At 40.4% G+C, this 27,875-nt stretch overlaps 1 protein-coding gene across 1 annotated transcript in view; it reads right to left on the bottom strand.

Moving 5' to 3' along the window:
- The window catches only part of LOC139735020 (helicase domino-like), a 77,221-nt gene extending 49,921 nt beyond the window's left edge, over window positions 1-27,300 (bottom strand). Inside the window, exons 1-20 of the mRNA XM_071645794.1 lie at window positions 27,095-27,300; window positions 19,638-20,747; window positions 19,068-19,359; window positions 18,507-18,632; window positions 17,914-18,095; window positions 16,389-16,574; window positions 15,791-15,931; window positions 14,608-14,806; window positions 13,192-13,451; window positions 12,833-12,911; window positions 11,195-11,398; window positions 8,556-8,701; window positions 7,126-7,224; window positions 6,197-6,374; window positions 5,655-5,791; window positions 4,755-4,897; window positions 3,755-3,974; window positions 2,652-2,788; window positions 1,773-1,959; window positions 514-727 (exon numbers count right to left, since the gene is read on the bottom strand). Of these exons, the coding sequence (XP_071501895.1) occupies window positions 514-727; window positions 1,773-1,959; window positions 2,652-2,788; window positions 3,755-3,974; window positions 4,755-4,897; window positions 5,655-5,791; window positions 6,197-6,374; window positions 7,126-7,224; window positions 8,556-8,701; window positions 11,195-11,398; window positions 12,833-12,911; window positions 13,192-13,451; window positions 14,608-14,806; window positions 15,791-15,931; window positions 16,389-16,574; window positions 17,914-18,095; window positions 18,507-18,632; window positions 19,068-19,359; window positions 19,638-20,732 (4,225 nt within the window). The 5' untranslated portion in view covers window positions 20,733-20,747; window positions 27,095-27,300. The remainder of the gene's footprint in view (window positions 1-513; window positions 728-1,772; window positions 1,960-2,651; window positions 2,789-3,754; window positions 3,975-4,754; window positions 4,898-5,654; window positions 5,792-6,196; window positions 6,375-7,125; window positions 7,225-8,555; window positions 8,702-11,194; window positions 11,399-12,832; window positions 12,912-13,191; window positions 13,452-14,607; window positions 14,807-15,790; window positions 15,932-16,388; window positions 16,575-17,913; window positions 18,096-18,506; window positions 18,633-19,067; window positions 19,360-19,637; window positions 20,748-27,094) is intronic.
- Window positions 27,301-27,875: the final 575 nt, after the last annotated feature.

The raw sequence follows: 27,875 nt of genomic DNA, 5'->3' as shown, positions 1-27,875 counted from the left end.
TTTTTTTTTTTTTTGTGCCAGTTTGAACCCATGTCATATCAACAGTGATCAAACACGAAATTGGTTTGATTGACAAGGTGTCACATTCATGTGTCCTTTGAGGTATCGATTTGCCTGGCATGACTGCTTATGAAGCAAAGAATTTCAGACAGCAATTTTGGATTGATGGCAAAGGTCCCAGCCAAAAGATTAGGTATGAGGATTAAGTGTCCTGCTAATGATAGGGATGCCAACCTTGTCACCAGCATTGCTGCATTCTGAGGGCTCAAATGGCATATTTTTGATAGAAAAAAAAACAAACATATTTTTTCTTTCCTGAAAGAGACAGCACAATATACTGTATAACCAAAAACAATTGTGAATGGCCAACCAAGAAAATATATGAGAATACTGCAAGTACTGGATTGTGTAGACAAAACTTTGAAGTGCATTTTTACTTTTGTGAATTGTAGCTCCTTGCAAAATTTGCAAAAAAAATTCATGCACATGGAAATAAATACATATTTTCACTACCTTCCTTCTGAGCCTGAAGAGCCATGGAGGACGGGTAGAGTTTGCCTGGCTTCACTTTGACCTTTGGCGGCCTTGGGGGAGGGTCTGGGGCGGAGTCTATCTCCTCTATCAACTTGCGTGGTGTCTGCAGCTGGCAGGTTCTGTGTGCGCCGTAGGCTGGCATGGAGATCTCCAGGTCAGCTATACACAGGTTTAGTGCCTGCAAACTCACATGCTGTTGGGTTAAGAAGAGGCAAAGAAGCAACCAATAACATTTACATTTACGTTAATACAGGGCAATTTGCCAATCAGTTGCACGAAAAAACAACTTGACGCAAGAATTTATTAATTTGAATAGATATGCAGTACACACTGCATGCTGTAAGGATTAGAACCAGCACTGGTTGTCGGGTGGAAGCTCAGTGGTCCAGAAAACGCCTGTCCAGTTATCAGAAGATCACTGGTTTGAATCCAGCCCGAGTATGTATGCCAGCAATTTTTTTTTTTTTTTTAATTCATCACTACTACTAAAACACTGATTAATTTGGTGCATATTTCAATCAATGTAAGGCAATTTGTTAATCAGTTGCAACATTCTGACTGCTTTACAAGGAAATGAAGAGCCTACTAGAGACAATATAACCATCTGACTGACTGACTACTGACTAACCTATTAAACTCAATTTGATTACTCATTACATGTATTTGATATTTGTATGTCCTTTATCTCCTTCACTTTCTCTTCCTCCCGCGCCTAGAGCACTCTGCAGAGTGGATTTGGCGCTATATAAATCATATCAATTATTATTATTATTATTATTATTAAACGAAGTAACTGACCACAGGAAGTAACTAGCTAGCTATCTAACTTACTTAATTGGGATTCTGTTACCCTCCTCTCCATTCTAACCAGGGTTCGAAATTGGCGATGGTCCGCTGGCCATTGGCCACCCAAAATCATGTCGGACTAGCTAAAAATCATAAAATTCTGAAGTAACTAGTCCGTCTGGCTAGCCAAAATATTGCTTCAGTGTCAAAATTGATTCTAAGTAGTCCGCCTGGCTAGTTAAAAAAAAAGTTAAGTGCGACCCCTGCAGAAGAGAATTATGAATATACCTGAAAACAATGCCGATGACATCATTCCATTCTCCTCTTCCATACATCTGTGGAAGAATATCACTTCTCATAACCTTACACACCAAACACATGTACAAGGTACTGTGAACCTACAGTACCTTTGCCTCAGTCTGTTCGGGCTACCAAAAGAGCCTAACACTAACCTGTAGGGGGTTATACTCCAGCACCCGATGGACCAGGGAGGCGGTGTAGTACAACAGGCCAGTCATGATGAACGGGGACCTGATGGGGCGGGGCTCAAACAGGTCTGGGTGGTTGCAGACTTTCCGCAGCTGCATCAGGACGTTGATGACGCTCATGAAGTGACCAGTGGCCAGCGTCTCTTTGGTCCTGTTGGCCAAACAAGGAAATACAAGTGATTATTGCAAGAATGTCTTTAAGCATACTGACCACAGAAGAAATATGTACTACTCACATATCTCAATCTGTCAATACTATCCTGAGAACTTGAAGAAAACATAAGTATAAGCTGAATTCTCAAGCAACCATTTATCAAGAGACTCAACTTCCCTGCATTGTTACGCTATCATTTTGGTTGGTGCCGTGTAGCTGATTGCATTATTTAGTTTTCAGTCAGAGCTGGATCTGTTGTAAAGCGGACTAGATTTTACGGCATAGTTGAATGCTGGCCTCATATTTCAAAAATTTTGTGAACATTTTCAATCCATGCCCTTGATTCTGACAGTCTTGAAGGAGGAGCCCAGAGACTTTATAACATAACAGACAAATACACACTATGATAGACATCCTCCTGGATCAGGGCTGGCAACGTGGTAAACAGTAATGCAGTATTCTGAGTGGAAAAAAGCATTTTTTTTTGGTGAAGGAAAAAAAAAATGTACTTGTACCTTTCCTGTGACAGACCTGTGTAAGATATGCAATTTTGAGATTAAAAAAAGTAGCAGCATGGATCCTATCCTATTTATTTTCAGAGATATATAAAACAGTATGAAATTCTGAAAAAAAAAAAAGGAAGAAAGCAAAAGGTAACAGTTGGCATCTCTGTCGGATGGAGAACTCACTTGGTTTGTGACATGAAGTCATCATACAGGTATCTCTGCCTCTTGGACAGCCTACATCGAATGACGTGCTCGTATTTCTGGGGGAGCTGTTTCTCCACCTGGCTCTTCAGTCGCCTCAGTAGGAACGGCCTCAACACCTGGCGCAGGCAAAGACAAGACAGTCGTGTGATATCACCTCTCTGCATCACTGCTTTGGCAGCAGAATTCAATGACTTGTCATGACTTCATTTCAATACTGCCTTGCTAGCAAAACTTTACCTTCTACAGCAGATGCACGAGAATGAGTAGAGGAGTTTCTGGTCAAATATTGACATGTAGCTTTACAAGTTTCTCTTAAGCTGTTGAGCAGCAGTAGCTTACACCTACCCTTATCTTATTTAGCTGTTTTACCAACGTTTAGAGCCAGTTGCTGAAGACTAAATTTTAGAAAGCCCTGAACAAGTACCATGTTGACTGAAACTGCTAGTCTACTGGATTGTATTGATAGCTGCAGTAGTATGAACACATCTACAGGATGGCAATATAAGGTGACAAGTCTAACAAATTGAGCCTTGTTCAGACAGTACGAATACAATGTGGTTCCCTTCACGTGACTTGAAAGTCACACTTAAGCCAGCATATGAGGGATGCATCATTACAAGGCAAAATCATCACTGCAATATAGTTCCAATGATTTCTTTAAAACCAACTTAATCAAAATACTGCATGTTGAGGACAGTACAACAGACAATCTCATTCACCACAATTCAGAGCAATGTCACATCTATGTGCATAGTTCATCACATCAACCTTCTGTCACATGATATCAAATTCACTTTCATAGCATTTCAAAATTTGAACATAAAAGGTCAAGACCTTTTTCTTAATATTTTTTTCTGATAGAACTCGAACTCTGCACTCAAAACAAGCCTAATTATAAGGAAATTACAAGGGATCATTAATGGTATTAAATCCCAATTCTCCTAAAAAGTCTGATAATACCAAGAAATCACAAGGATGTTTGCTTTGTATACAGCGCAAGGAATAAGTACAACATGCTGATGGTGCAACACACCACCACCCCTCACTTCTCAGTCTCTAGTCTCCTCTCCAGGCTCTCTCACCTTGTGTAGCCTTCGCACGATGCCCTCGTTGTACTCCTGCGTGCCCTCGATCATGCCGCCCAGGGGATTGGAGAACCACTCCTTGAACTCCCGGTGCGACTGGAAGACGTGAGGCATGAGGAAGTGCATGAGTGACCACAGCTCCATCAGGTTGTTCTGGAGCGGAGTGCCGGTCAGCAGGAGGCGACGCTGGCTGCCGAAATTCAGAAGAGTCTGCCACCTGGAATGGACGAGTGCATACTTACAGTGAGAGGTCAAACCTAACAGGGTTGGCATCATTAACTTTACCTCTAATATAATTATTGGCATGGAAATTCAATTATGTCCTTATGGCACAAGTATTTGCGGAAGCTCTAATTTTCCAGAGAACTACTATATCCACTGAATATCTTGTGAGGGTTTCATTTTCCCCAACTGCGAGAGTCAGGTGCTATTCGCGAATTTAAAGACTGGCAAAAAATATTGACACTGATCCTGACATGAATGTGGCATGCAAGCATACATTTTCTTCATTCAGTACTGTACTCCACCAATATTAATTTAACCACTCACAAAATCGCCGGGAAGTCCTTATTCACAAAAAATTGGACTCACATATTGGAGGTAGTGTCAACCCTTAATTCTTCTCTATAAAGTGTACTGTCTATGCCACACATGTCATTGTGGCTTCACTTTGGTGACCAGGGAACTGTGAAATGAATATTCTAAAATATTGCATCCCGTAACACAAAGCAAATCATAGTGTCTCTAAGATGGGAAAGACACTAACTTCACATCTGGAAAAGGAATTACAGTAATTTCCCATCCCTTTTCTGTGGTTCTCAACTGTGAATTTAGCCACCTACGTAACTGTCTTACAAGTCACGTCTGGCAAAATTTAACGCTTGCGAAATACATGGCATGGACAGTAACATGGGATGCACTGCAACACACAAACATGTTTCGACTCAAGTGTAAGACAGGGAAGCTTTTATAATTATTTGAGGCAAACTAGGCCCACCTCTGGGACTTGAAGTTCTTGATGTTCTGCGCCTCGTCCAGGACAAGGTACTTCCACTTCTTCCTGCGGAATGACTGATGGTCCTGAATGACCAGCTTGTAGGATGTGATGCAGACGTGGAAGGCATTGGTCTTGGTCCAGCCCTACATCGTGAGAATCAAAAGGAGGAAATCATAAGTCATAAGTACACCTTCCATTGGACATGGAAATTAAGAAGTTTCATTTCACACTCTCACAGATTCTTCGCACTAGATGCCCCGATCTCCAAAGCATCAGCAAAGCGATGCATTACAAATGAAGGGGTGTGAGAGTACTTGCAGAAAAACGTCTGAAACTTTTGAAGCAAAAAGTTTTAAAAATAGGGTTTGGGCAGAGAAAGAATGTCTGAAATTTAGATTAAACTCTGAACTCTCATATCCCTGTAAACTGGGAAAGTGAGGAAGACATACATTAAAAAACAACACATATACAGGATCTGACTGTGCCCTGAGAAGTGATTAAGGGTTCTGTGTGGCATGACAGAGGATTTTGTCTCTGAAGAAACTTCCCCACGAGTCTGATGGTGCAGACAGTCCCTGGGTATTGGCAACAGAGTTTCTCTTTGAGGTTGGATAGCACCCAGCAAATCACTGAAGGCGATAGGTGGGTGCGCTAAACCTCAGGACATTAATGGTCTCGGAATATGGAATGCACAACATGTCCAACAAATTGTCATCTCAGAAAAACTTTAACTATACCTTAGAGTGTGAAATTCACAAACTTGCATCCCACTGCTTTGCCTTTGTGGAAGGTCCATGGAAATATCCTTCTCGGAGAAGGGTCAAGAATGAGGACTTATCCAACAGTCAGTCAAATTAGAGATTGCTTTCTTGCAACAAGCAAGCGAGACTGACAACTGACCTGTCTCTTCTGTTTCCTCTCCTTCTGACTACCAAAGTAGGTGAGGATCTTGAAGCCAGGGCACCACTTCTTCAGCTCCATTTCCCAGTTCAGCATCACACTGGTGGGTACTATCAACAGGTGGGGTCCCCAGCACGCTGCAAAATCATCCATGAGCAAAACATTTCCAGTCAGTCAGCAAGCATTGATATGTAGAACCTGCTCAAAGAGGTTTGCCCATTCAAATTCACATTTTACAGATTCGCCACATTCATTTTTGAAACTGAAAAAAAAAAATAAATAAAATATATATATATATAATACTGAGAGCTCTTCTTTATGCACTAGTGAACTGGAAACAGCAATACAACTATGTTCATTCGTTTCTACTTTTGAAAGGACAAAACAGGAGGAAAGGATAGGCAAAGCTCCAAAGTTAAAGTAACCAACACGATGTCCACACAGCCAAACAAAACCCTGCAAGTAGACATGATCAAAGCAACACATAACTTTGGGGGGACAGGGAACCCAAATTTCATGAAAAACCTTGGCAAGCAGCTCACCGTCTTCACAGGCAAGATGGGCAAAGAGAGCGATGGTCTGGATGGTCTTGCCAAGGCCCATCTCATCGGCCAGGATGCCATTCAGCTTCTTCTCATGCATGGTGACCAGCCAGTCCAGCCCAATGTGCTGGTACTCCCGCAGCTTGTGGCGCAGAAGGAATGGGACTTTGGTCTTCACCTGTGCATACGGAAAGATTCACACCAGACATAAAACTGGACCAAGTTTAAGGTGTCAGCAGATCTTTCTAAATCCATGACATTCGATGCGGCATAGAAGAAATGGGCCTTAGGTCTATGCACACGGCAGATTCAGATCACATATAAACTGGATCATGCTTCAGGTATGAATACACCATTTCAAATCTATAACATATGATGTGTGCGAGACATCAAGATCTTGTGGTTCTCTAAACATGCGCAGAGCAGTAAAATATGTTTATGCAACATATGACCACTGATTCAGATTTTTGGGCAGTATACAGCATGTTCTAACAAGTTAGTTGAAAAGTAGGACTATATACTTCATAATGTCGCAACAGACTGCAGCAATCCTGACTCTTTATTTTGTGCATATTGGAAAAAGACAAAGACAAGAAAATTTCTTCGAAGAACACCTTGATGACACAGAGTCTCTATCCAGAATTTGAGCCATTGGATGAATTCTGTCAAAATGAAATTTGCTGATCACATAAAATTGGCATTTTTACATGAACAGGAGTTCTATAGCCTACACCATCATGAACGAAATCATTGATTGCGGGACAGCATTTGACATCAAAATTATTCATGCGAGTCCCTATCATATTGAGTATGCTTACATGAGACTTTCACTTGGAGGAAACTAACACTTGAAACAGTTGTAAAGACAGCAGGAGACACGCACAAAAATAACCTTCAACAAAAAAAAAGATGTCTACTTTCTTACTAACCTGTGTGTCTGAGAGTGTGTACCCTGTTGGTTGCAAGCTTTGGGCAGCTGCGGCTATGTCAGTGATCTCCTTGTTTGGCCCAGAGTCATCAGTTTTTTCCTAAACAAGAGAATAGAGGAGAGAGCATCGTGAGCATTTTGTTCAATACAACAGCCCTGTCTATGACAATCAGAGATGTTCACTTCAAGTAAAATTTCCAAGCACAGCATCAAAGGGAATTTTATTGGACCAAGATTGACCTGCTCTTAAAAGAACTTCGTAGCTTTGAGATATATATAATAGAAATCCTTTCCGAGATATAAAATTCTGCACAATTCTTGCTTAGTGCCATGGTCCATTTTTCATGGTGTCTGCAGAATAGCAAAAAGTATCAACAACTGAGCTATGTTGCTATTGATCAAATCATCAAAACATGCAGCTACAAAGCTAACTGTACTACCAGTTTGACATATCCTTGATTGAAAAATCTTGAGTTCCAGCCACAAACAAGATATGTGACTGTGCACCTCAAAACGAACATAAAGTCGCACACACTGATTTTGCGTGAGGACTGAAAATAAGTGAATATGGGTCAACCTAGCCGAACTTGACTTTTTCATATTTTCTGAAAGAGCGGGTCTTCTTTTACATTATGCTTAAATTTGGTATCATAAAACGGGCAGGAAAGTGTGTTTTTTAGCAGTTTATCTCAAACATTTTTGGTAGAATTGTGTGATTAGGTGTGTCTTTAGAATCCTTTTTTCATTTCTGAAAAACCTTGTCCACTCTCTTCACTTGCAACTCTAGTAACTTTTGAAAGGATAATGCTACTGCTTTGAAAGTTGACATTAATTATGGACAGAATGTGTTAATGAGGCATGCTCAATTTCAGTTTAATCTGATAATCACGTCATTGTTGTTATTCTGGTGGTTTACTTCCTGTTTTTTGTCCCATTCATCGCACAGCCAGCACGGGTTGGTAAAGATTAAGCGCTTGAATAGACACTGTACTTCAGAGCCTCTTTTCTCAGTTCACACTTTTCCTGAGTTTGTGCTTTCTTTCTAATATTTAGATAGGTTAGTAGAGTCCATTTGATTTGAGTTATACATCATTTTAAAGCTTAAAGTCTGCTCTTTCAGAATATGGTCTTAACTAAAAATTCATGTCTGGCGACTTTTTGTTTGTTTTGAGGTGCAGAGTCACATATGATGGAACTTTGAATGAATTCCTCTACATTCAGGTTGACTGCATCTGAGAAATCATTCTCACAGAGAAGAAACTAAGAGACAAACTATTTTCATTTCTCTGTTGCAAACATAGAACACAGCTCTGTACCTGGATTTCGGACAACAAATGGACACTGGTGTGAACATGACATTTTACAGATATCTACTATGCCTACAACTCCACATGGAGACTTGAGCTACTCGGAGTAGGCAGGGATAGTTACCTGAGATGCTTTTTCCATAGACTCCTCCTTCTCTTTGTCGGGATTGATGAGGTACTCCATACCGACGTCTTTCAGCTCATCTTCCCCTTCGCCTCCTGCTTCTTCCTCTTCCTCTTCCTCCTCCTCCTCCTCCTCTGAAGAGGACTCTACAGGACACAGAGAAAGAGAAAACAGGAGTACATGCTTGAGGTGTTTGGGTACACTAGCTTTTTCCATCCATCCCTACTCCATAACTACTGATTCTAATTTAACCCTAACTGCACTGGGGGTGGGGGGGCCTCGGAGGCCCCCCCTCGACATTTTGCACGATTACTCTGCAACACGCAATGCTCTCGCCGCGATGCTCCATGACTTTTTTCTTTTGAGTTTCCCCGCACATTTTGACACCAAATTTGTGACGCCTGGGGGTACGGTTCTGAAGTTACATGACTTTTTGTACATGCATGTGAGGCCAAAAATGGCTAAAAAATTTGATTTTGTGTACAAAGTCAATGCAAATTGAGTTTTTTCACATGGTTCATAAAAATATGCTTATTTTTACTCTCAATGGCTAAAATTAGTTTGTTTTAGGAGTATTATGCTTCAAAAAGTGTCTGTGACAAATTTTGTTACAAAAAACAACAAAAACAAAAGGTCGAAAAAACAAGGAAATACATAAGAAATTCATGAAACAATAAAATAAATAAGAAATTAATTTTGATACCGAATTTTTTTTCAAGTACATTTGCTAAGAATGCCACAAAGAATAATTATACCAAAAATGAGCACTTTTGGAGCTTTATTTACTGATTTAGATGAAAGATTCTGATTTCTCGCATAAATTATCATAATTAATCAAAATAAAATAAGAGAAGACTATTTTTTAAAATTTAAAAACACGATCTTGTAGATTACATCGCACACTACCATTGTGCAAAGTTCCGCGACGATCGCGCGATCCACGGCCGAGATCTTAGGGGGGGCCCTTGAGGCCCCCCCCCCCCCCCCCCCCAGTCTTTCGAGCTACCAAAATAGCCCAGTCTTTTTAGGGTTAAGAGGAGAGTTATAGGATTATAGTTGTTCTAATGTCTGCTTTATAATCCATCTTTTTTTAAATCCTGGAAATCACTCAAATGTTTCAGCATGAACATTGTGTTAGTTGTGCAGAAAAACAGAAGAAACCAGAGTATTCATCAAAGGACATCATGTCGTTTCTGACTCCCATTTCATATGGTCCCAACCAATGACCTTTGAAAGTAATGCACACTTTACCAGATCAGAGCCAAAGATCACTCAGTTCTAACCACACAGACGTAGCAACATTTGTGTACAAGTGTACATCACCTTCATTTAGACCATGGAAATTGTTGTGCAAAAATAAAATCAACTAGAAATGTCGCTACAGCGACTGGTTATACCCCCGCCAAACAACATTTCATAAGCTTTGGTCAAAACAACATTTCATAAGCTTTGGTCAAAAAACTGAGGAAGTAGTTAAATCCGCAAGATCTTTCCTTGATCTTCTGCCATTAATATGCCGTTACCATGGCAACGTACTTTCGGGTACTGTCGAAAAATGCGTCTTGCACATCTACAACCAAAGGCACACATCTGTACCAAGTTTCATGGAAATTGGGCAAAAACTGAGGAAGTAGTTTGCAACACAAAATTTTCCATCATTTTGGCTCATAATATGTGAGCTGTTACCATGGCAACATACTTTTTGTCACTGTCAAGAAATGTGTCATGCTGACCTATATCCTAAGACAAACATTCAATATGAATTCCATGAGAATTGGAAGAACACTGATGAAGCAGTTTTGCCATGAAGCATTTTGCCCTATATTTTACCAATAACATGCCGTTACCATGGCAACGCACTTTTTGCCACTGCGGAAATATGTGTCTTGCACATTAACATATTCAGATGAACATCTGTACTTAATTTCATAAAAATTGATCAAAAACTGTGGGAGGAGTTCGCGACGCAAGATTTGTACCCATTTTTGCCCATAATATGCCGTTACCATGGCAACGTACTTTTGGGTACTGTCAAAAAATACGTCTTGCACATCTACAACCCAAGGCACACATCTGTGCCAAGTTTTATGGGAATCGGTTGAAAACTGAGGAAGTAGTTCGCGACGCAAGATTTGCAACGGACCGACCGCCCGACCGCCCAACCGCCCGACCGTCCGCTGATTCCTATATACCCCCTTCAAACTTCGTTTGGCGGGGGTATAATAAGAATGATTTATGTTTCTGTAAAAGGGTCCTATCTTTTTATGGACTGTAATGAAGCACACACATTGGACATCCACTACAGACGGATATGATAAGATATGAATACTGAAGCACACATGTTGGACATCCGCTACAGATGGATATGAGAAGAGAAGAATACAAATACACCTCGTACATGTACTGTAAAACGAGGAATGTTTGGGTGCATTCTAATTTTGTGAATTTCGCGAGAGCCAAGATTCGCGAAATTAAAATGCACATGAAAGTTCTTGTCTACACTATATGCATTGCATGTTAAGAGCAACTCGCAAAAATTTCACGTCGCGAAAAAAGACTGTCAGCTCCAATTCACAAAAATTTAATGCCGCAAAAATATTGTGTTTTACAGCACTGTCTCAAGAATATTCCAGGCTAACCTTCAGATGTTAGCTCCTCTTCTTCCTCACTCTCATCACCAGAGTCAGGCAATTCAAAGTCCTCGGCGTAGGCACCCTCGTACTGCTTTAGAAGCTCCTCAATGGGGATTTCCCCCTCGGCAGCGAGGTCGTCGAGCTCTGCTTTGTGATCAACAGCGCCCTCGGCTTCCTCCTGTTCGTCTAGGGTTTCCTCATCATCGATCTCTGAAAGTAGAGATAAAAAGTTTGATTGCAGTAGTGTCATATGCACACATAGAAACTGGCATTTTGTAATGTTGTGATACATATATCCGAGACAGAAAACATTTGTAGAAAAAAAAACTAGAAATGTCGCTACGGCGACTGGTGTATGCCTCCGCAATAATGCATGGTTCTCCTAATAGGTCTATAGTACAATGTCTTGACAATGTGTGATGACAGTTTCACACAATTGGCAAAATATTAAAATGACAGGTTTGCGCAAATGTGCTGAATGTTCACTTTCCTAGAACTAGGTTCAATTGGATGAATGATTAAAATGTCAGAGTGCAGGTATTTGGGGGAACTGATGATTTTTACTTGACTTTTGACCCTTTTATAAGTTTATGCATTGAGTAATTTTCAAGGTATTGAGAAAAAGTATAATTTCAGTATCAAATGGTAAAATAGTATCTAAACCTGGCCTTTGATCTTTGACCTCACAGTTCCAAAGATAATCACTGTTAGGTAGAACATGCATAAATATGTAAGTTTCATGATAATACCTTGAGTTACTTTTGAGATATGGAGGAAGAAGAGCAATTTAGCACTTTCACTTGACCTTTGACCTTTTGGCAAGAAACTTCCCACAGAATATATATTGGGTTATACATGCATACATCAAGTTTTTAAAAAAATCCTTCAGGCATTGCATAAATATAAGGAAAGTAGTGATATTTTGAGGAGTTGACCTTGACCTTTGACCCCCCTGACCTTTGACCCATGACCCCCAACTTCCCTAGATAATCACTGCCCATTGGTACATGCATATATACTAAGTTCCATGAAGATACCTTGAACCATTTGCGAGATATGGAGAAAAACATGAAATTTCAACCTTTTTTCACAAAATAACCTGTGACCTTTGACCTTTGACCCCGTGACCCTAAAATCCAAACAAAGTATTATCCCCCCAGGATATACCCTCATACCAAGTTTGATACAAAACCACCTCACGGTTCTTGAGAGATCGACAAAAACAAAACGGGACGGACGTACGGACGGACGGACGGACGACCCGAAAACATATGCCTCCGGCCACTTCGTTGGCGGAGGCATAAAAATGCTCGACTATCATAACTCATAAAGCAGGTCTACTCATCTGTTTTCAACATTTCAGGGATACATAGTGGAAAGTTCATTTCCATGTCCCTTTTGAACATACTCACTTTGTACAGAAAGAAAGTCAAGTCTGAAATATCAACAATTCTTGTTTAATTCACAGGATTTGTGTTTTCTGTTTGATTCAAATCACAAAAATTCTGTTCACTTCACAGGATTTGGCAGTCACACACACATCAAGAGAGAGATTATGAAATTCAGTGGACCTCTACCCACTTTTAAAGTCCATGTCTTAATATACAAAGTTTTACTTTTTTTGAAGTTTTCTGGTGTACTTACGCTCCTCTCGGTCGTCATCCGCAGAAAAGTCCTCATCATCTTTGCTTTCTGTAGCAGTCTTGCTCTCTGATGATGAGGCCTGATGAATGAAATATTAAGACAGATAATGGTTGGAGAATTTTATCTTCAGTTTTAACAGATGTCTGTAATGAGAGTTCACACAACACATACACAATAAAAATGGTCAAATAGCCCAAGGGATAAACATAAATACATGCACCAGAAGCAACATTCATTTCCTAAGTTAATTCTCTGTCATTTTTTGAAAGGTTTTTTACATAGCTTCAAAGCATGGTTTACATATGGCTCAAACAAAGATTCAAGCTAATGGAACTGTAAGAAAAAGAGCCGTCACATACCATATCCCTGAGAGATCCATCTGGCTGGTCCTCCGACTGCTTGGACTTGTCACTGTTCCCTGAGCTTCGCCGCCTCCTTTCTTTCTCCTGGGCCTCCTGCAGGGAGCTGAGGAGCTCCTCGATGGGAAGCTCGCTCTCTCGCTGCAAGAGCTCAACCTCGTCCACGCCCGACTCGAGCCGGTCCTTGGCCGCCTGCTTCTCCTCCACATCGATAGTTTCCTCATCGTCGCTATCCTCCTCTTGGGGTTGGAACTCGGCATCTGGCAGTTACAACATTCAAACAACACTGTCACACTGGGCCCAGCAGAGTAGAAAGAGGTAATATACTAATAGGTACTGGCGTGCTATCTCGCAATACTCGCAATGGTCCCATGCTCACATAGCCATCTGGAGTACTGGGAATGTTGGAATACAGTAATTCAAGTTGTGCACTGAGCAGCATAACCCGAGAATGAGTAGATACCATTTACTTTGCGGAGTGTTTTACGAGCCAACAAACACTGGAAGTCTGCCAACCCCTGCCACTCCAAACATGTCTCACTTTAAAGGGGTAGTACAGTATTGGTGGAGATGAGAATTGGGTTTTTAACTTTTTGCAAGATACCAAGAAAACACTTATTATATAGTACAGAGCATACCAGTTGAAGAGGAATTCAAAGTTTATTTGATGAAAATCGGGTTTGGAATACCTGAAACATCCAAAAACAAAGTAAAACAAAGCGATCGTAATAAAGTGTGGGTTCCACACTTTATTAGAATCGCTCTTTTTTGGATATCTCAGCCATTCCATAACCAATTGTCATCAAATAAACGTTGAATTCCTCATAGAATTACATGCTCTTTCATATTTTATAAGAGGTTTCTCATTATCTCACCAAAAAATGTTAGAAACCTGAAATTACGTCTCCACCAGAACTGTACGATCCCTTTAACTGCATCTGGCTAATAACAAATACTACTGTGAGGATAGCATTGTAAGACCAGTAAATTACACACATCCCATAATCAGTGATCCTTAAATTCTCATTTGATGAGAACCTAAAACAAGAACCAAGCTATACAAAAACCTTTCGATTCATTGAAAAAACATGTCATTTGACATCTTCACAAGTTATACAAAATGTTCTCAACCATCTTGTATGGTCTCAAGTGTAACAACATCTCATTACAAGTGATATCTTCCCATCTGGGGAATAGATTTTACAGAAACATGAGAGCATAGAAGGGTTGTCCTGCACATTATTGAAATTCAGGTAAAAATGCAAACCCCTTATCCTCACTTCATCCTACTCTTTCAATACCACTACTGGTGATCAAAATCTTTCGTATTAAATATCTAGTTTGATGGGTGGAACAGGCATAAAATCACATCAGGTCTCTATCTGAATGAACATTTAGAGCAGAGGCTGGACTCACCATCACCTTCCGCCCCATGGTCAGAGAGAGGACTGGACCCCAAGGAGCCATGGACCGATGACCCCGCTGTGCTGGTGTTGAGGCCCTCTGTCAGCCAGGACGAATACTTCTCTGTCTGACCCACGATGAAGTCTAGCTGGAGATCGAGAGCCTTCTTACGGCGTTCATCTAACCTGCTCTGTTGCTTATATTGCACGACCTAAACAGGGTTTAAAAAAACAAACAAACACGTTGGCCCTGTGTATAAATCAGACCTCAAGTGACAAGCATCTGTATTACATTCCCTTACTACAGCTAATCACAAACCAGTTTTCTTCTCAGCATGCTAACAACACATTGTCGTCAGCCAAAGGAAAATCATACTGTCTACGGAATCATTCAATATCCGTTAAGAATTTCACACACTATTCGCTTCTGCTAAATGTAAGAGCCGTAACTACGAAGTAGTATGTAATAATGTACTGTGTACCACTTGGTATAAGATAATGCCTTATGTAATGTGCTACACAAAGTCATTGAGGAGACACTTTTTCAATTTTTTTTTCAATAGAATCACTGTATCTGCAGTTTGTTGAGTTAACAGGTAGAAATTGATTTCCAGCAATTTGAAGAGACAACTTGAAAGGTGTTTAGCAGGATGAAGAAAAGAGAAATATATTGTGCCATGATCCATTGCTGCAAATGCTACAGTTGAATAAGCAAAGACAGAAGCAGTCATGACCCGAGTGATAATCTAGCCACCACCAAGATGGGGGTAGGTGTGGGAAGATCCACACCTTCCATTCCCACAGTGGCAATGATACAATGTAGCATCTTGGTATATACTCCATACTTACATCGACAGTATGTCAATTTTCTACTTGCCATCATCTCTGGCTGTGGCATGACAATTAACACAAAGACCTAATGATATCAACTTCAGAAATGATGCCTATTCCGATTTTGTACGAAGTAACAATGTGACACAGAAAAGGGAGCATATGAAAATTGCAAGATTGAAATATTACACAACTGTAACCTGAGGGGACAGTGAAGATACATATTTGCATAGCATTTTCATCTTTACATTTACAAACTTCACTGCAAATCACACAAGGATTTTTGGTTATACAATCTCTGCACTCTCCAACTTTTTTGAAGCTGATTGTACATAACTTCTTTGACGCACAGAAGCCATCCTTACTTTTTCAATGTTGGCCCAGAAGGCTTTGATCTCCTTGGCAATGTTCCCAGCGATCTTCTTGAGCTTCTGGACCTCCTCCTTCTCCGCCCTCAACTCCTTGGCCTCCTGCTCCTGGTGATACTTGGCCACGGCTCGCACCAACTGCCATAGACAATGGACAGAGATGCAGAAGCTGTGAGGAATTCCTCTAATGTTTGGCATTGACACAGTGAATGCTGAACACAAAAGCGACTACATGCTATTTCTTTGTCTCATTTCTAGACTTTACTACATGTTATTGCAAGTCATCATCTAGAAGGTCTGAAGAGCAACTAAGGCTGTAAAACACACCCAAGTATACTAATGAGTAATACTACACATTCTATAAAAAATCTACAAACTCAATGATGGTAAGTTTTAATTCTTCTGAAAAACAATGAAATTCCAATATAACTTGAACTGGTCTTTTTGTTGATTTTATTTTATCTATTTATTTTTTTTTTTACAGCCAGCACACAGAAATGGGACAGGAATTTCACTCAAAGCCTGTCAAATGTGCATCGTATAACGATGAAGTGCATGAACACAACAATGTGGTCCCTCATGAATGACAACTCACCTTTCGGGCAGCGTTCTTCTTCCACCTTCGTTCCTGAGCAAAGTCTGCTGCCAGCCACTGCATCTCTTCCAAGAGGTAGTCCCAGTGGGTCTTGTGCCGGGGCGGTTCCTGGACACGGGGCAGACGCTTGGCAGACCACAGGCCTTCCTTCCTCAGCTCTGCTATCCTCTGCATCACCTGGGCTTCCTGTGTTTACAGAGCAGAAAGAATCTTGAATCACAGGAAACTGCAGAGCTGCCAACATTCACACATCAAAATCAGGGAGATGCCAAAAAGCTGCCAGGAGATACCTGTGTGTTACATGCAACTCAACAGGCAAAACATTTCTAATCAGGGAGATTTTCATTTCCCCTCATACAAACATAAAAAATATCAGTTTTCATGAAGCCTCATGCAGAATAAGGGGGAATTGAAGCTCTGAGACTTGATACATGTCCTCTAGAATGACAATCAATCATTATGAAGTCATTCTTGTATTCTATCCAGGGTGGTCCACTATGGGTTTCAGCATGTCGCTGCAACATGCTCAAATTCTTGCGCAACATCCTCAAATCTTGTGTAACATCCTCAGAAGTCAGCAACATGTTGTGCAATATCCTCAAGAATTTGCAACAAGCTCAAGATAAAACGTATTCAAAATGTGAAAAACGTATGCAAAAGATAAGAAACCTCAAACTACCTGGTACTCAGATATTTGTGTGCAAAACATGAGAGAGAACATTGAATGTGAGCAGCACAAAGAGAGATAACCTGCGAAATATTGCTCACTACGTGCTCGTGATGTGCGATCCGCGCACATACAATTTCTGCAATATTCTCAGATTCTGAGCTTGCAACATGCTCAAATTTCAAGTTGTGAACCACCCTGTCTATCTAATGTTTTTCTCCCCTTTACCTTAGGACATCAAAATTCAATAAGTTCATCTATGAATGTTTACACAGTAACTAGTGTCAATTTCTGTCAAGATTTAGATATGGGTTGTCTATGACCTGAAACACTGCACCACGTGTAAACATATTCTCAGAATTTTGTGATGACACAGTGATTAAAACAACAGGTAGAACTGACTACCAACCATACAAACTTGGTTGTATCTTCAGTTTGTTACTGCACTGAAGATAGAACAGAGGGAAAACAATTGGAACAGAAAGAGGAATCCATGAAAGAGATTGTAGGAATACCAAAATTCAAGTTACGTCATGAGAAGCATAACCTGAGAGTGTAAAGATGCCACTTTACTTTCTGGAGTGTTTTATACACCAGCAGACACAGAGAAGTCTGCCGACCCCTTGCACTCCATCCTCGATGACTGAAACCAACAGAAACATCTCATGCCAACATCCAAACCCGCATGCCTTCCTAAGACTCACTAGCATTCCACCATCCGTGCACCTTGAGATTTAACAGTCAATTTGGGAAATGGATATGTCACTTAGGAGGGACAATAACAATCCCTGCTTCAATCGCATCACCGTCCTCCAAACCTGTTCTGCACTTAAATATGGAGAGGAAAGGTGAACTTACCTGTTTTGCTCTTTCCACGATCATCTCTTGAGAACCTATCGTGTAGTCGTAGACAGCCGACAGAGATTGCTGCCTCGTGGCCTGCCGTTCTCTGATGGCTGCCGCAGAGTGAGGAGATTTGACCGTCTTGGGTACAAGTTGACCAGCTGGTGCACTGACATTCCGCCTGATGGTTTGGAGACCTGTCAAGAGAAGATGTACACAGTTTTCTGATAGGAGCCAGTTTGACAAAGGGGGAGGGGGGGCATCAAAAAAATATTTTCTAACGCTCTTCATTGACTGCCCGACATGTTGGTCTGATCTTCCTTCGCCTACTTCTACTACTACTCGAGGGTTATCTGCCTCTTCAATCCTGAAGATAATTGTTCCCTGATCAAGGTTACCATTTTACAAACACCAATATGCGGCAAGTTTATCAGAGCTATCATCAACAACATTACGTAATTTGGCTGTATGAACCCTAATACATCAGCACAAGTTACAACATGCACATTTCAGCACATTTTCAGCATACCAAATAAAATCATTAGCACGAAATCTAGGACTCAAATGAAGGACTCAAAAATTCCAACAGCAAGAAACAAGCTAATTACCTGAACTAAGCCTGTTATCTGATGCATCTGCAGTGACCTTGGTGAAGGATGGTGCTTTCTCCTCACCATCTGGTCTTTTTGTTGTCGATGGTGTTGCTGGGATTACTGTGATGGTTGGCACAGCACCTGAAGACAAAGACATGTGAAGCAAAGGTTGATAGAGTTATTGGAATGCAGGATCATCATTTGATTGCAACTTTGGGAAAACTGATTACATTGCTTTTATTCTAACTTTTACTTCCTCACCTGTTTGACCTATATGTACATTTGTTCTCTTCCACTATCATGTGGGAAGAGTTTTAAAATATTTGTCATTTGCAATTACATGTCATGCACAACCACAATGCTACTTTTTGAAATTGGCACCCTTGTACACATTACACCACATGTAGGAACAACCAGTGCATTCTTGCTCCTCCAAGTCAGACAACTTGACCCACTACCATGAAAGGTGATGCTTTTTGAGGACAGGTGTATGTAGAACTTTTTAAAGGTTGTCTTGTGCTTCTGGGCTATACACAAATATTCAAATAAGATATACAACGATAGAAGATCACTCACCTGCAGTAGGTACTTCTGCCTTGGTCACAACGTCGACGCCACCCAGGCTCAATTTGATAGAACGCTCTTCGCCCGATTCATTGAGACCAGCTTGGCTGCTCGTTCTCTTGCGGGACTCCACAGGAGCAGGGCTGGCCGGCACTGGTTGGGCCTTCTTGACAGTCTCCTCGGCCGCACCATCCCTTTTCTTCAGCTGGGCGGAGAGAGCTGTGACCTCCGGCGGCAGTTGAGTTGAAATGGCCACAGGGGTACTTAGAGGTACATTGCTTGTTCCAGAGGTAATAACTTTCACCTGCAAATTGTGAGTATAATAGTTGAGTGCAGCTTTCTGAACTACACAAAGCCAGTCTAATCATACACATGAATTCAAAATAGGTATAAATCAAAGACGAAGAGAGTAGATAAGAAGATATAACTTAATATACAAAAATATGACCTTTACATATTACTCTATGAAATAATGCCTCTAACATCCTTCTTTATGCATCTCCTGATATTATCACCCATACAGAGATGCATTTTACAGTTTCAATGTAAAGGTAACAAAACAGGAATGTCTGCATCACTCACCTCATCGTTTATATTGCGCTCCTGAACCTTTTCCTCAAGTTGCTTACTCTTCAGGAAAGTTTGTAAATGTATATCCGGTTGTTTTTTCTTCCATAATAAATAGTCCATCATATTGTTACCTTGCTGAAGGAAGAAAAGTTCCATCAGTTTTTCAGAGTTTGAGTTTTGCAACTCTTTCAGAGTTTTTCTCTTTTCCTCAAGAGTTTTTCTCCGTAGTTCCACCACCTTTAGTGGTGGCTCCTCGTCTGTTACGCTCATGGTTGTTTTCCTTAACAGGGATTTCACTGGACTGGACGGAAGAGGGTTTGTCCGCGAAGGGCTGATGGGGTGGGATGAGGGGGTGCCGTATCTCACAGGGCTGTGACTCCCTGGTATAGGTCCCCTGGTAGGGCTGTGACTGCTGTGTCTCCTCGGGGGGCTTTTCTGGTTTGGCGAACTTAATACGCCGCCCGGTCCTTGCTCGGCAGAAAAGTTCCTTACTGGAGAGACCCTGTCACTCGACCCTTGGCCAAGATGGTGCACCGTCCCCAAGGGCTGCTGGTTGGGAGGAGGGAGAGGTTGTACTGCGATGGGCTCACAGAAATTTGAGCCGCTGACAAGCTGGCGTCCATACACATCCTGAAATGCAAATGGATCTGCCACACTGCCGGGGGATCTCAAACTGACATGGGCAAATCCTGTTCTTGGGTCGATCACATTCCTCACAGGTGATGACACGACTTGCCGCTGTGTCGCTGCGGGCGATCTTTGTCCCGCTTGCTGGACTTGGTATTCCCCAAATGGCATTAATTCAGGAGAGAAAACTTGAAGTGGGTGTCCCTGGACATGTAAAGCCACCGATGTAGGTGTTCCCTGAGTGGGAAAAGCACTGTGGCTGCCAGCCACGGCTTGTAGGACTTGCAGCTGTGATGGTTGAGCTGGCTGAGCCACAGACACTGACAAGCGTTGTGGTCTGATAGCCAAACCACCACCACGCAGCGCTGCACCGAGAACAACCTGCTGCAGCTGGGTGTCCAAGGAGATGACTCCCTGTCCTTCACTGACCTCTCCTGATGTCCCAAAAGGGTTATGACCAGATCCTTCCTCTCTCTGCATTATTCCCTAGCAGCCCTGCAAAGAATGATAACAAATACGCCATGATCACACACAATTCTAGAGAACATCTTTTAAAGGGGACATCACGCACTATTTAAAGCATCTACAATCTGGCAGAACTAAATATAGTGTTTCCAGTTTTCCACATGGCATGCAACAGGCAGAATACTGATAAAACTTCTCCAATTCATTGTGATTTTATATCTCTGGTTACTCCATTTTTATACAGCATATGGTCCACATGGAGTAAAAATCCTGAAAGACTTTAAAAACACAAACCTATCTTCAGCTGAAAAATTAAAACCATACACAAAATAATGGCAACGGCTATCAATCAGATCTGTTATAAGATATCACATCTGTACATACTTTGAATTGTGCCCCCATTGCTGTAATTGTATAATGACACTTCAAAGCCATTGCATTCAGTTTTTACCCAAGGATGTGAATGATATCAGATATCTACAAGTAATACTAGTTTTATGTAAAAAAAAAAAAAAAAATCATTTAAAAAGTATACAAGAACACTAAATTTCATCAGCATTGTCTAAGCAACACAAAGTAACTACTCAAACAGGCAAAAGTATCATACACAGTACAAAAGTACACCACATGTGCATGCAAACATGTGCATTTGCAATGACATCACTAACTTCTGTGTACATTTTTAAAACAAAAATCACTTGAAGTGGAACTACACATACACATGTTCCATGCATTTCAAAATGAAAAGTGCATTAAGGGGGGGGGGGGGGGGTCGACCACTTGTGTAGTGAGGAAACACATATAGACATACTGTAGCTAACATGATTTTTTTTGAGAGAGAGATAGAGAGGAAAAAAAAATGCCAACTTTCATCTTTTCTGGTATTGATGACTATCAAACACCAAGGAGGGATATGGTCAGTAATGAGACCATCAGAAACCTGATTGGCACAACATCCATCATACACCAAATTAAAACAACAAGAAGTCAAATGGTTTGGTCATCTCACAAGAAAGTTCCCCTAGCCAGCTGACTTTTTTCATGTTGGCCCCACGGCCCCCAGAAGGCAGAAGAAGCACCGGAGAGACCCAGTGTCGAACAACCCAAGAACTCACGACCTGCAACTACAGTTGTAGTCCATGCAACCTGTCTTGGAGCAGAAAGGGGCAAGTCCAAGATAACACGCGCGTTACGTATGGGACATTCGGAGACTTTTATGACCTGAAAAATAGTGTTAATGGCCTTTGATCATATTGAACTTTATCATGGTGATTGATATCTAGGAGAAGTATAATCATGTAAAAAATTGAGAAAAATGACCATGACAATTATTCCAGAAGAGAAAATATGTGCCGTTACGTATGGGACCAGAAAAATTTTGTTCTTTTGAACATTTTTTTCAACCTCAAAACTCTCTGAAAGTATTTCATTCTACAACCTGTAACTCACTGTGATGAAAGTCACAACACTCAAGATTATCACAGGTAAGTTTCATGTCATTAGGCAAAAAGCTCTAATTACAGATTCTAATTAAAGACAGACATGACATGTTTCGTATGGGACAGTTACGTATGGGACACTTTGTCCCCTATTCATTTAGTGTGTGAAGAACCATGTTTATGGGTATTTTGCATAATTATTGAAGTAAAATCAGTTGAAACTACTCAAATACTGATCCAGATTGTCAAGGAAACAATATTCCCCAAATATTCACCATCATAGTCAAATTCAATCATATTTTTATATTTTTATGACCAACCTGAGTATGCATGCCCTTTGTCCCCCATTCGTTTAGTGTGTGGAGAACCATGTTTATGGGTATTTTGCAAAATAATTTTGCAAAATACCCATAAACAAATTTTTGCATAATCATTGTGGTGGAATCTGTTGAAATTACTCAAATACTGATTCAGATTGTCAAGGGAACAATATCCCACAAATATTTACCATCATAATCATATTCAATCATTTTCTATATTTTTTATGACCAACCTGAGTATGTATGCCCTATTTTTATCAGGATAGTTACTACTAAAAAATTGAATAGTTTAAAGTGTTTACTTCCATTGAAGAAGGGCAGTTTGCCATTTGGTTTCAGCAAAAAACAACTTGACACAAGAAATATTAATTTCAATAAATAAACAATACCTGCTGCGTGGAATTCCAGTAATCGAATAGATGTATGATGTCTGTCTGGCAGTCAGGTCATTGAATTGAGTCACACCTCAGTATGTATACCCATGAATTTTGTTGTGGCTACTACTGAAAACTGAATAAGGACAATTTGTGCATCACTTGCAATAAAAAAAAAAAAAAATCATTTTACTTTATCTTTTTAATATCACAACCGTTTCAAATTGGATCTCCATCAAATTAACTTTGAATTCCTCTAGTCTTAGAATTGTACGCTCTTTAATAATTCATATCATTGGTTTCCAGTCATCTCATAAAATGTTGAAAACTGAATCCCCATTTCTACAAAAACTATACCATCCCTTTAAAGGGATGGTACAGTATTGGTGGAGATGAGAATTGGGCTTTTAACTTTTTGCGAGGTACCAAGAAAACACATATGATATAGTACAGAACATACCATTTTAAGAGGAATTCAAAGCTAATTTGATGAAAATCGGGTTCGGAATGACTGAAACATCCAAAAACAAAGTAAAACAAAGCGATCGTAATAAAGTGTGGGTCCCACACTTCATTAGAATCACTCTGTTTTGGATATCTCAGCCATTTCAAAGCCAATTATTATCAAATAAACGTTGAATTCCTCATAAAATTATTATGCTCTTTCATATTTCATAAGAGGTTTCTCATTATCTCACCAAAAAATGTTAGAAACCTGAAATTAGGTCTCAACCAGAACTATATCATCCCTTTAATGCTGATTTTCATTGTGTATTTTGCCATCTTCCCTCCCCCTTTCTGAAAATTGTTCACTCAAGTACATTATTGTTTCAAGTGTCTATAACTCAAAAAGTAGCTACAAAGTTGGGATGCTTTCTCCAGGATGATTGACTATTTGTGTACTGAGAGACCTTCCCAGCTAGCTACATGCATTCACATGCAATATGTATGAGGATGTCCCATACGTAACGCATTTGTCCCATACGTAACATTATTTCAATGCCTAATAAAAAATATTGCTTTCACTGTTTTTTCTTTTTTCTATGGTATTTAATTTCTCTGAACAATAAATTAGAACTTTCCAAAAGGGCATTCAAATAACCTTAGCAATTTCAGAAAAAACCTAAAAAAATTACCTCAATTTGTTACGTATGGAACATCTCATGATAGGACACGAGCTAATTTGCATAATCATTTGCATAATCCCTAAATTTTCTTACTAAGTTAAACTATTTGATGAACTTCTTATGTCCACATATTAATCAAATATCATTTGCTTTCCTTTGAATAAATATGAATTTTTATAAATGTCCCATATGTAACGCCGTGTTTTACATTTATGCAAATGAAGCCCTTGAAATTTGCATAAATTTACACGATATCATTTTTTCCTCCATGGAAATCAAAACTTCAACTCATAAGCTTCAAAATGATACCAAATATGTCAATATTGAGCAAAGATGAAATTTTGCCTTGTGAGGGGACCTTATCTCGAACTATCCAGCTAGGCAACATGTGTAAATCTCCCCGTATCGTCTGCAACGGCATGGTACCTGCAGTGTACTGAGCAAGATATGACATCATCGCTCATGAAGGGTGGCAGTGCAAACTGAAGTGGATCTATTACTCGCCACGTACAAGACCCACTAGTCACCTCACGTCAGGAGTATGCAGTATAAAAGCAATTGTAAAGTAGAAAACTGCAATAGCTCAGTTGAAAATCTCAAAAACTCTTAGCTAAGGCATATCCACTGTTCAGAATAACAGGGATTTGGGAGATATTCTAATTTTTCTTACTTTGTATTTTTGAGCTTGTGGTTTAGCATGTGAATTCACTACACTTAATCTAGAACTCAAAAGACATGTTAGAAAACTAGATTATACGCCGTGTAAACTCCCGATTAATTCAAAATGGCTGTCAGTGAAAGACAATGTACCGTTCGCAAACCCTGCATATAATCTTAGTTTACAGTAATTTGTAAATTGTGCATGTCAATGTCGATAACATAGACATAAAGTCTAATTAATAATGATTGTCTTTAATGAGTTTGAGGTGACAAAAATGATGTTAAGTATCAAAACTCAACGTAATCGGCATGTTCACTTTGGCCCAAATTTACGAAGGTGGTACAATAAAAACCATGGTTTAAACCATGGACAATTTGTACGGAGTGTCACGTGTCGCATGGCCAATTCGCTACAAAATAAGTCATTTCGTCGACGAAATGACATTTTGTTAATGTAATGACCGATTTCGAAACGAAATAGGCCATGCAACACTACGCGCTCCATACAAATTGTCCATGGTTTAAACCACAGTTTCAATTGTACCACCTTCGTGAATTAGGGCCATTGTGTTTGCTTTGTTGTGCACCATCTAGTACAGCCTTATCGCGCTTTTACAGCAACTGGGCTGTGTATAGTCAGGAGAGAGCTAAAAATATTTGGCCTCTTCTCTTTCAGGCTCTCTCCACTCCGCTGTGCGCTTGCAAGGTCGTTCCTCGTTGCTGGCTGGCTGAACCACGGCACTGCAGCTGCACTGGCCGTGTGTCTAGCTTGTTTTCCTGCCAACACATGCACAGCGCGTGTAGTCACTGCAAGCTACATGTATCTTACTCTCGTCACCCGTTTATATGTACCCTGACAGCCTCGCTGCGCACTGCAGAAGTATCGAGTAGGTCGTTCGCTTCGGAAATCTAACATTTTGAAGATTGATCTATGCACTTAAAATATCCTCGCACATACACTGCACACACTCGCACATACTAAAAGTAGAATCAAAACACAAATAAAATGCTTGAGAGTTCATTAAAAAAATGCACGAATGAAAATAATGCATGTAGAAACTGCGACTACAAAAAACTACTCATTTGATGACATTCCTGGCACACATTGCTGGAAAATTCCATGATAAATGGCAAAATTACAAGGAAAATTTATCTCGTTTTCCAAAAGAGCCACAGCACAGAGGAGCAGATATCCACTTCGGTGGCAACGTAAAGCTTATGAATGGAAGAAAGCAATGATGTCATTTAAAAAGGCATTGTGGGAGAACAACCCGACCAATGAGGGAAAACCTTTCAATAATAGAGATAGCAAGGCGATCATCGACCAATAGGCCTAACGTTACTAACCCCAGTTAGAACAATGTTTGCCGTCGTCTGCTATGATAGGGTAGGGATAAACGACATGGTGTGCGCAGTGTGCTGAGCAAGACATGACGTCATCGCTCATGAACGGTGGGAGTGCAAACCGTAATGTGGGGAATGCATGTCGACTGTTGTCGCAAAAATCAGTCCATCCTCAACTGGTTTTCCTGACTGGACAACAAACTCTACTGCAGCAGTCTCCCGTCCGTCTTCACTAGCAATACCGAGTCATGTTAGCAGCATGCAACACATGTGCAAAGGAGGCAGAAAATGACACACCACTATTTTATTAAAGGACAAGTTCACCTTTATAAACATAAGGATTAAGAGAATGTAGCAATATTAGTAGAACACATCATTGAAAGTTTGAGGAAAATCAGACAATCCGTTCAAAAGTTATGAATTTTTAAAATTTTTGTGCAGCAACCGCTGGATGAGAAGACTACTGCAGTGTATGAATAACTTGCGTACAACAATATAAGGAAAATATAAAGAGAGTTTCACACCATCTTTTGAAAAAAGTACACATTTGACTTAACCAAGATGAACGAAAGTGGAAAGAAGAAACAAAATTCACACACAAGATCATGAACATTGATGGAAGATTTCATTTGACACTGACTTGTGAATTGTGCTAGAGTAATTCTACAATTTACACATGCAGGATTTGCAGCTTTTTGTGGTACCAAGCAGCATAAATCACACATCACACACTTTTTGAGCATTGCAGCTTTCCCATGCCAACAATGTAACATCTTAGCATACCTATGCACTTTTCATCAGCTAATTCTACAATTTTGATCACATGGGCAAGCTCGCTTCTTATTTTCAGGCACGCAACAAACTCATGTAACATTGCCGATCGCGCGTGCACAAAGGCAAAAGCAAAGCAGTGTGCCCAGCACGGCGACACTGCTACACGGTTGTACGTTTGTGCATCACACCAGAGTACAGATACTGAAGCCATGCAGGCGCCCATACGAGACATGTATAGAATCACCATGTACTCGTCCACGTACCAGTGCGTGTACCTCCATAGACTTTATATAGAGTTCCTTTCCGTGTTTTTGCTACGTACGAGTCTGTCATTCATACCTGCTTTCTAGCGACGAAATCGCCATGAAAGACAGCCCATCCACGGGCCAAAGCCCTCCATCCAGATCAATGATGTCTTTAAGGATAAGTTGGAACCATTTTGGTTGCTTATCCCTTCAGAAAAAATGGAAAAATTCAAGAAGTGCAATTTCCTGAGCAGGACCGACGGCCGATCCCCTGCTCAAGCAATGGCGAATATGTCAATTATGCAAATTAGGGGCGAGATCTTGCTCGTGTGGTGGTCTCTGATTGGTCAGTAAAATTGAGGCGCGGGCAGAGTAAACTGTGCATTTATTGTAGCTCAGAGTTCCGTTGGTTTCATGAGCGTTTTTTGAGAGACTTTTCGATAGAAGGATGGATTTGAAAGTCTCATATAGCTCCTGAGATTTACTGTATATAAAGATTGTTTTTTAATGTGATGACTTCATGAACGGACACCAGGATTATTCAGTCATTTGCCAGAGTACAGTGAGTACTAGCGCTAGTAAGTTTTCATACCAGTTACCCTGACAGGTTTAGGCAGCAATCAAAGGAAAACGCTGCTCTAATGAAGGTGGAAAACATGCTTGCTATCCTTTTAGTCGAGCACTAAATAGGGCTACAATTCGTGTCTAGAGCTGTCCTAAGCAATATAATATTGGCAGCTTGTAATATGTCTCACATATTTAAAAGCTCTTTCTTATCTTCTGTACAAGTCTGGGGTTTCATCATTCTTCTGTACATATCCGGTCGGCTTGACCTAAAAATATAGGGCACCATCGTATTTGCCTCTTTAATATGG

The sequence above is a fragment of the Diadema antillarum genome, unplaced genomic scaffold (genome assembly GCF_040938485.1).
Source record: "Diadema antillarum isolate AM-2024a unplaced genomic scaffold, OU_Dant_1.0 seq00000562_RagTag, whole genome shotgun sequence".
In the NCBI taxonomy this organism is placed as follows: domain Eukaryota; kingdom Metazoa; phylum Echinodermata; class Echinoidea; order Diadematoida; family Diadematidae; genus Diadema; species Diadema antillarum.
Note: the sequence above shows the minus strand (reverse complement) of the source record. Positions and strands in the feature narration are given on the sequence as shown.